The sequence below is a fragment of the Octopus sinensis genome, linkage group LG4, assembly GCF_006345805.1.
Source record: "Octopus sinensis linkage group LG4, ASM634580v1, whole genome shotgun sequence".
In the NCBI taxonomy this organism is placed as follows: Eukaryota; Metazoa; Mollusca; class Cephalopoda; order Octopoda; family Octopodidae; genus Octopus; species Octopus sinensis.
In genome coordinates, this window is record NC_043000.1 from 127,134,221 (window position 1) to 127,144,568 (window position 10,348).

The following is a 10,348-nucleotide window of genomic DNA, read 5'->3' on the forward strand; positions in this document are numbered from 1 at the left end:
GTCCTCAATAAGTAGGAGCCTTGAGACCAATACAAGACCTCAACATTGTCATTGGTATCACTGCTGTCATTACTAAGACTGCCACTGGTACTGCTGCTGCTACCACCATCACTGTCATCATCATTATCATCCTCATGATACTGAGATTTTCTTGGCAATAACTATCATGAATTTCATTCGAATCTTCATTTAAGTAAAGTTAAGGCTTATTAAATAAAAACAGATTTTTCTTCCTGTCACAATATGAAGACATTGTACGTGATAATCATCACCTGTCTGGTTTTAGTACCTCTTGAAAGTGATGCCTTATATTGTTGACAGACATATAAATCTTCACAGAATTCCTTGGGGAAATTCTCACAACATTCTTATCAATTTCCTGCAGTTCTCAATGAAATAGCACACACACAGAAGCCCATACACAACACACACTTGCATACAAAGAAACAAGCGTTCATGCATAAACATACAATAGGTTTAATATGGGAAACTGATAAAGTTATATCAATAATGGTGTTACCTTAAACATCAATTTCCTTTCTTGAACGACTTGAATATCTCCTTTGGGGTTATTAATTTGATTCAAATGGTGTCTGGAATTGTTGAGCCACTCTAGGCTACTTGTATAACACTGGCGGTAGTCATTGTGAGTTTTAACCATTTCTTCAAGGTGGCCAACAATTTCCTATTAGGGTAAATTTACAGAAAAAATAACACTACAAAGTGATCTTGTAATTTAAATCAAGAGAAAGGAGAGAAGTAGTCTTAATTTAAAATGTTTTACATGCAAACCAATAAAGGCAATCTTTACAAATCTAATGTAACTTTATATAAATCTAATAAATTGTGACAAAACACAACAACGATTAATATATTCACATTCAAATCTGCCAGAATATATCAACACATTAACCTTCATGATCTTTTATCGAAACTTACCAGTGATGCCATGTATTTTATGCAGTCACACTGTATACCGTTTAGTTACAAGGAAATGTAATTTCTTTTGCATTTTTACAATATTTCATAATTAAACTTTAGCACTCATGTTATTTATATATACTTAAAACCATGTCAAAGATGCAGAAGAAAATATTTTCTCAAATTATGAAAATGTACAACTTGTGGTGCATGTGGTGATTGCATGAAGTCTGCAGTCTACCACCAGTGGTACATGTGGCAGTTAATGTGTTAAGAATAAACATGTAAGTCACTGTTTTCATTCTAGCTGTTTTTGTGCATAAAGTAAAAATGTAATATAGGTTTTACATGAATCTAATACAATCTAAGAACTGTGATAATACAATTAGTAAATAGTTAGAAATAAAAAGAAATTAAGGAAAAAAACCCAAAACAAGCGAAACAACAATCATTTCCAAATATGGCAAAAGCAAAATGGTCAATTGGATATAACAGAAGCTTCATTGTGATTTGGTCAGTCTGCCATGAACCTCTCACACTCCTAAGTTCAGAGCTCAACCCAGTTTCCATGATGAATAAATGACCCAAATTACAACACTCACATGTGAATGGCATACTGGTTTTGTAGTAGAGCTAACTTCTCAGTTACTGCTGGAACTTATTTAACAGCCGAGTGAATTGAAACAATGTGAAATAAAGTGTTTTCCTCAAGAACACAACATACTACCCAGTCTGGGAATCAAAACTGCAATCTTAGATTCGCCAGTGCAACACTGTAACCACTTAGCTATGCCTCTTCACTTGACCAAAATACTAATTCATTTTCCTTCCTTTTAAGCATTTAAGCTAATACAGTATTTGTTAAACATTGACCCTCTTGTGCTGTCTTTTTTTTCTTGATTTTATCATTCATTGCATTTACATTATTAAATTAAACACACTTTAGGAATGGATAGTAGATTATCTAAGAATGTTAGCAGTGAAAAGTAAGTGTTTTATGTAAAGCCTGAAGAATCACTCATCTACTTCACACCACGACACTGGAGTTAAACATTTATTTATAAATATGTTTGTTACGAAGATAGCTTAATGGGTTAGAGACAAATGCTGTCCTATTTGTTCATTTATAATTTAAATTCTGCAGTTACTATAATTTCAGTGTTGTGCAATGCTGAGTTTGACAGACAGTTGGTCATATTTAGAGTGTTGTGAACGTAAGTGGGCACCAGACAACTTCTCAAAGTTGTTCTATGACAATTACAACAGCGACTTTCATGGACACACATACAGCAAATCTTAAGTCAGGTGATGCAGACAGAAAAACAACAACAGCAACAACAACAAATGAATTAGATACTTACTTGACTCTCCTCCAACAAAGACTTATACAAAATATTGGTGTCATTAACGGAATCTTTAGCCATTTGAACTTTGACACTTTCTGCTTTGGTTTCTAATTTCTTAAGGTTGCTCTTTTGAGACAACAGTTCGTGCTGGATGGTCTGGAAGAAAGACAGAGTTGTATCTGTGAACCACAGTGTATCTGTGTTTGGCTGTATCTTTTGTAATTCAATCTATTCACATGAACTCCGAGTCTGACTGTGTCTGCATTTATATGCATAGTAATATGGATGTTGCTTGTATGTGCATATAAATGTATATGAGTGAATGCATGTGTGCATATATATATATATATATATATATATATATATATATAATATATATATATATATATATATATAATATATATATATATAGACAATGTACGTTAAATGATATTTATCTCTCACTGGCTGGGGTATTTGTTTTTGATGATCCTACCTTAATGGAACAGTAAACTATATACATATATGCATACACACACATACACACGTGTGTGTGTGTGTGTGTGTGTATGAGTAAATATATGTCAGTGTGTTTATTGCTTGACTGTCTGAATGTGTTTGAATTTGTATAATTAAAAAAAATTCTTGGGCGTGTATACCTTGTTTCCATTTGAGAATTTGGATTTTGTTTTCTGTTTTGTATGTGGGTGTATATGTATTTGTGAAGGAAACAAAGAGTATAAAAGAAAAAAATTTAAACAGGATAATTGATAAAATAGTGAAAAGTGGGAAAATAAAAATGGCATAAAGGGTGGATTGATGTAGGCAACAACCTGACTAACAGGTTCCAACGTATAAAAGTGTTTACAAAGTAAAACATACATCTGAAATACTGTCAGCAACAGCATGGAGAAAAATAGGAAAAAGATACAGCAGAGAAAAGCAATAACAGCTTGACAGGATATTGGAGTTGGTAGGGTTAGTAATTAACTTGAGCAAGATAACGTTTAGGTAAAGAATTGGTTTGAATCAATACAAGGAGGTCTGACTGTCATGCTGATGTTAACAGTAGAGCTAGAAAAGAAATACTAGGAAGAGAATTAGGAACTTTTATCTAATCATTATTAAACTCAGTGGAAATATTTGGCTGAATCAAAACATTGTTCTGTTTAGGCATAGAAAGCTGGTTTGTAATACTTGTCAAGACTTGCTGCATAAAAATAGACAGGGGTAAATGACTGAGAATGAACGAATGAATGAATGAATGAATAAATAAATAAATACAGGCATCCCCCACAATACAGAAGTATGGAATTCCTCAAAAATCTTGCTGTAATGTGGGAGTTAAATAACACAAAATGTCTCATGAGTCATTGAACATGGGAATAGGCTCAGAAGCAGGGGATGCAAGTGCACACCCCTAAAGTTTTTGTGGGATCATGAAAATGCTTTGGACATACTCCTGAAAATCTTCATGCCAAAACAAATGATCTTAGAGACACTTTTGGACTAATTTGAAACATTACTTTGCCATTATTGTATTTATCTGATATGATTGATCTACAAATAAAATTATCATTATTATTATTATTACACCTATGTTTAAATGTGGCAGCCTGGCAGAATTGTTGGCATGCTGGGCAAAGTGCTAAGCAGTATTTCATCTGTCCTTACATTCTCAGATGAAATTCTGCCACGATCAACTTTGATTTTCATCCTTTTGGGGTCGATAAAATAAGTACCAGTTGAGCACTGAGGTCAATGTAATCAACTGATCCCTCCCTAAACTTATTTGCCTTGTGCCAAAATTTGGAATCAACATTATTAAACCTATGTTTGTTTTCATATTAAGACTGAAAAAAAAATCTATCTTGTTTGTAAAAGATTTTGGATCTAGGTTTGCACACCCTAAGGAGATTTCGTTCCCACACTTATGAAAATGGGGTCTCATCAACTCCATATTTATTGACTCCTATGTAACAGTGAAGTATGTTAATGGGAAAACAATTTGTGCATTATGAAAAAAATCTGCATTATAACAATACTTTTAGGAGAGCAAAGCTTCCATATATTGCATCAATTTAGAATGCTGTGGTTATAGCATCAGGCTCACAATCATGGGAATGTGAGTTCAATCCTCAGACTGGGCTGTAGAAATGAGTTGCAACATCACTGGTGTCTTTGCCTTTCCCTTGGATAACATCAGTGGCATGGAGAAAAGAGGCTACTATGCATGGGTAACTACTGGTCTCCCCAAAACAACCTTGCCCAGACTTGTGCCTCAGATGGTAACTTACTAGGTGCAATCCCATGGTCATTCATGACCAAAGGGGATCTTTACTCTAAGCATGTTCCCATAAGTAAATTTCTATTCATGTTTACTCTTTATTTGCATTTGTTCCATTTTGGATGATAGCTCTAATCCCTTGTCTTGTTTAACATAATCACCTGACTCTTGGGTATCTTCTTTAGGGAATTACACTCTTCTACAAGGAAATTTGTCTACGCTACTGATGATGTGCAGGGATTCAGAAATCTAGATTTAGCAACTCTAGTGTTTCTGTTGGAGGCTTTTCATCAGGTGCAGAAGTACTTCAGTGCCTTAGCACAATACATCTACATGAGATGCTTTTTTGAGATGAATACTGCAGTTTTGTGGCAGTCTACAGAACATCCACATTAAGTAAGATATACAGAATTTTGAACCAATACTGCTTCCATCCCTAAAAATGGAAGGAGAGAGAGAGAGAGAGAGAGAGAGAGAGAGAGAGAGAGAGAGAGAGAGAGAGAGAGAGAGAGAGAGAGAGAGAGAGAGAGCAGACTTCTTTCAGTTTTCACCAACGAAATCCATTTGAGACTTTACTTGAGCAAGGGTTGTAGCAGGACTGAACTAAAAAGCAAATGGTTTGCAATACATGCATACCAGTCTTCCCTTTCCATGCCACCAAAGTTGTCCAGGGGAAAGGATAAGCCTGATACAACTTAGCATCAGTGTTGTCGCAACTCATTTCTACAGTCGAGTGAATTGGAGCAATGTGAAATAAAGTGTCTTGCTCAAGAATACAACACAGCACCTGGTCCAGGATTTGAACTCACAACCTTGTGATTGTGAGCCCAACACTTTAACCTGAGCCATACACCTTCACTTAAACGCACACACACACATGTATGTATGTATATATGCACAAAAGGCTTCTACACTGTTTCAGTCAAATTCCACTTTGAAGGTATTTGGTGGTAATTATTAAACCTATGGTAAAAGCCATTTGTTTAACTTGCTGCATGATAGAATTGAACTCAGGATCATGTGGTGGCAAAATAAACTTGTTAACCACAAAGCCAGGCTTTTGTATATTTTCACATTCAGAGTCTCAGCTATGGACACAACACATTTTCTGATGATAAGATATGAAGTGCTTATTAGTTCTCTGTTTTGCAGCTACTAACATCAACTTTCCACAGTACTGAATATGTACTGTGCATATAAACACAGAGAGCAAAATATACAAGAAATATATAAATATATAATTTTTAATTTATAATTCAAACAAACACCATTTTATAGTATTACTTCATATTTAAAAAAAAAACTATCATTCGATATGTTATACAGAATTCAAATTTTATATCTCTGAAGAGCAGAGATATAAATGTTTATCAATATAGGATTTCATTATGGGGACAGCACTTCTGTGAAACGATCGTAAGATGCTTTAAATACTTCATTCAAAACTTTAAAACTGTCATATACATTATATATTTATACTTATACATATTTACATATATTTTTATACATATATTTTTATATTTTTATATTTTTAATACATTTATATTTTTAATACAACAATTATTTTACACACGTATATATCTTTCTGAAGAATTTTCTAATATTGATTTCCTGATATTAATAATAATTTATTATTAAAAAAATATAAATATATAAATATCTGAATAAAATAAATAGAATAAATGCAAATTTACTTTATGTCTTTCCAAACAGGAACATTTTTCTGCAAGATCAGATTTCTGTCCAGCAGCAAGCTGTAATCGGTTTTGAATGTCTTGGAGCACACCGGTCACTTGTTCATTGGCGTCTTCAAATTGCTCCCAATTTGCAATACAATTTTCTTGTATCTGTTTGGCCTGAGTAAGTTTGACCAAGAATACATCAAAATTGCTTTTGCAATTTTCACATTTCTGTCGAATGGTTTTGCTGCCAGCAGAATTTGTGTTTTGCAATGTCTTGTCAGCAGAATCTAACATTTTCTGTAATTTGGTATTACCAGTGTCTTTACAAACTTCCAGATCCTGTAAATAACCAATACACAACTCATGTTGAATAACACTTGTGAATAATATCAATGATGATGTTGGGGTGGGGAAGTTGTGATGGTGGTGGTGATAATGACAATGCTGCAGATGATGATAAATATTGGTGATGATGATGATGGTGATGATGATGATGGTGATGATGATGATGATGATGATGGTATCAACCAGAGATGATAGAGGTGTTGATAAATATTGATTTATTTCAAAACTAATGACTCTTTAAAGACAACAAAAAATAACAGAAAAAGCTTAATACAATAAGGATGTTGGTTCTTCATTAAATACAAAGCTTAGAGTTATGGCACTGGATGAATGCTAAGCTGTGGCAATAAAGCCTTTCTAAGAAGCTGTCAGAAAGTAAGATGATTCCAATAAAAATAAAAAACCAAACCAGAGAAAAGAGGGAAACAAGGAATTTTGTTTTAGAGAAAGGTAGTGAGCTAGCAGAATTGTTAGTGTATCAAACGAAATGGTTAATGGTTTTTCTTTTAGTTCCTTGTGTTCTGAGTTCAAATTCTGCCAAGGTCGGTTTTGCTTTTCATCCTTTCAGGTTTAATAAATTAAGTACCAGCTAAGCATTGGGATCAAGAGAATTAAGTTACACCCTCCTTCTAAAATTACTTGTCTTGTTTCAAAATTTGAAGGAAAAACTTACGTATGGCTATTCTGTGCCCTTCCAGGCTGCCAAGATTGATGAAAGAAAAACACAGAAAGAAATGAAAACAAAGCCAAAAAACGAAATCCACAGTCTTGAAGTGTTTGGAAGAATTTACTGGATCAAGTGAAATTCTTAGTCCTAGTAGACAACATTTATAACTCAGTTATGAATCAATTGTGAATAATATTTATTAAGGTGACATGTAATAAGACTGTGCTACTTCTATCACAATTCTATAACACATTTCAGATAAATATTTTAATAAAGTATTATGAAGGTATTTTAATTTTAATAATGTGAACAGCCACATATCTTGTCTACAAGATACATGGTCTGGCCCCTTCTTTCCTGAATTAACCTCTTATCAACTAGTATAAATCTTCCTCACTCTATAATGTAGTCTTGCTCAGTCAAAGGACCAAGTCCCACCTAGTCTTGCAAGCTACATGGTGACCTCACTAGTGCTGGTGCTACAAAAACAGCAATTAGTACATTATGTAAAGTGGTTGTCATTAGGAAGGGCATTCTGTTCTGCCAGAGCAGAGATTGGAGCATGTGGTTCTTTATGTGGCTCTCTGGTCCATTTGATCCTGTCAAACTGTCAAACTCATGCCAGCAAGGACGATGGATGATAATAGATAAATGAAGAAACAAAAGATATCCAAAACAATAGTTATATTGGAATTCAAGCAGTGCAATGATGGCATAGAGTACTTTATGCCTGGAAAATAGGCATTAACATGCATTAGCCAGATGAGATAGTGAAAGCAGAAGATAAATGGATGAGAAGGTTAACCATAATGAGAGAAAGAAAGAGGGAGAGAGGAGGGCAGAGAGAGAGAGAGAGAGAGAGGAAGAAAGAAAAAGAGAGATATTTGAGAAAATATTAAGTTCTAACATGATGTTAAACTTACAATTTTTAGAGAACAGGAAATAGGAATTTCTCCAATATCCATACTTTACTCAAAAGTATAAGTAATTTCAATAAAATGAAAAGGTTCCATTGAGGAATTCAAATTGGATAATGAAGACAGCTTTTCATTATCCTATTTTGAACTTAATACTATTCCAAGGAGCTCACCACAATTTGGGATAATAATGGAAATTTAGAATGCCAAATGGATCTGAAGTTATGGAAATTGGCCAGTCATCGGTAGGTGAAGAAGCATCAACTCAAATATAAGAAGCTGAAGCAAACAGCCTGGCATGAATAGGAAGATTTCTGACATGTAGGTGATTTGACACAGGGTTAGATAGTACTGCAGAAATATAATAGAGAAAATGCACATCTCATTGAGAAGAAGAAGGAGAGGAGGAAGAAGAGGTGGAGAAGGTAAGAAGAAGAACAGAAAAGAAGCACAACATCAACAACAATAACAACAGATATCCTTGACACACACACACACACACACATATATATATATATATATATATATATATATATGTATATCAATGTCATGATCAGTGAAATACAAAACCAGTCAACTAGCATAATATTCTATCCTTTAAAATATATTAAAACTATATGAATTGTGTGCATTTTCCTGCATTTATTATATATATATATATATATATATATGTAAATCATTTGTCTTACCATCCCTGTTGTATTTTTCTGGAACATGGACATGTTATGAAAGACATTTCAAATTGTTAGAACAATTCTACCAAAAATGCCTTCATCGCATTTTAAACATTAAATAGAGTTCTGTTACTCCAAACACAGATGTCCTTGCATCAGCAGGCATCACCTCAATTAAAGCTATGATTTTCAAAAATCAAATGAAATGGTGTGGCCATATTGTTCAAATGGCAGATGAATGTACACCCAAACAGCTGTTTTATGGTGAGCTTGCAGAGGAGAAATGCTATCAGGGTAAACCTAAAAAAGGTTTAAGAACAGCATAAGGACTACCATGAAGTCACTTGGAATGGATCCAGGACATACAAACTCCTGATTTGGATCGAGCTGGATGGCGAACAAAAGTATGGAGTGGAGTGAAAGCATTTGAAGAGGCCAGAATAACGCATGCAAGACTCAAAAGAGATTTAAAGAAGAATGTTACAATCGAGAAGGTGAATCACAATGACCTTTTTGTGTGCACAGTTTGTGACAGACTATGTCTTTCTTTTGCTGGGCTCATATCTCATTTGCAAACCCATGGAAGACGACTCTCCACCAACTATTCTGCCTATATGTCTGTGCACACCTTTCAATGCAATGTATGCCAGAAGGTCTGCAAATCTAAGAGAGGCCTCAAAAGACATTTTAAGATCCACAAAGATCAGAACTTAACTGCAGCACTTGGTGGTCCAAATCAGATATACTATTTATGTGGGTGTCTTTTCAAAACATAGTCTGATTTAAAAAGCCACATCAGATGTCATGATGGTTCTAAGGTGTAGGTACAGGAGGTGGTCAAACTCTGCATAAGGAGTAGACAACCACCATGTATATATATCTGTGTGTGTGTATATATATATATATATGTTCCATTTTTAAACTCTTTTACTTGTTTCAGCCATTTGACTGCAGCTATGCTGGAGCACTGCCTTTAGTCGAAGAAATCAACCCCAGGACTTATTCTTTATAAGCTTAGTACTTATTCTATTGGTCTCTTTTGCCAAGCTGCTAAGTTACAAGGACACAAACACACCAACATTGGTTGTCATGCAATGGTGGGGAGACAAACAAAAATACATACACATATATATATATATATACACGACAGGCTTTTTTCAGTTTCCATCTACCATATATACTCACAAGGCTTTGGTTGGCCCAAGGCTATAGCAGAAGATACTTGCCCACTGTGCCGTATTGTGGGACTGAACCTCGAATTATGTGGTTGGGAAGCAAGCTTCTTATCATACAGCCACTCCTGTACCTATAGCTACTCCTGCACCTAGGTATATACACACACATACATATATACAAGTCACATGCTATTGGGGTTTAGCACAAGTCAGTACTGAATTAGTCAATACTAAAGTGTTACAGCTTTGCCCATCCAATCATTTTGTATATTTACTACTACAATGGTAAATGTGTCATTTTTATTAAGATGGAAGAGTGTGATCTAAGAGAATTTGTGTGATCCAAGGATGACAG

The 10,348-nt window shown here is 34.4% G+C and overlaps 1 protein-coding gene across 9 annotated transcripts in view; it reads right to left on the reverse strand.

The window, feature by feature from the left end:
* The window catches only part of LOC115210341 (nesprin-1), an 870,646-nt gene that overhangs the window by 355,976 nt on the left and 504,322 nt on the right, over positions 1-10,348 (reverse strand). For all 9 annotated transcript variants that reach the window (XM_036502466.1, XM_036502469.1, XM_036502465.1 and 6 more), the window contains 3 exons: positions 6,228-6,554; positions 2,283-2,423; positions 521-685 (listed from right to left, as the gene is read on the reverse strand). In XM_036502466.1, the coding sequence (XP_036358359.1) occupies positions 521-685; positions 2,283-2,423; positions 6,228-6,554 (633 nt within the window). The remainder of the gene's footprint in view (positions 1-520; positions 686-2,282; positions 2,424-6,227; positions 6,555-10,348) is intronic.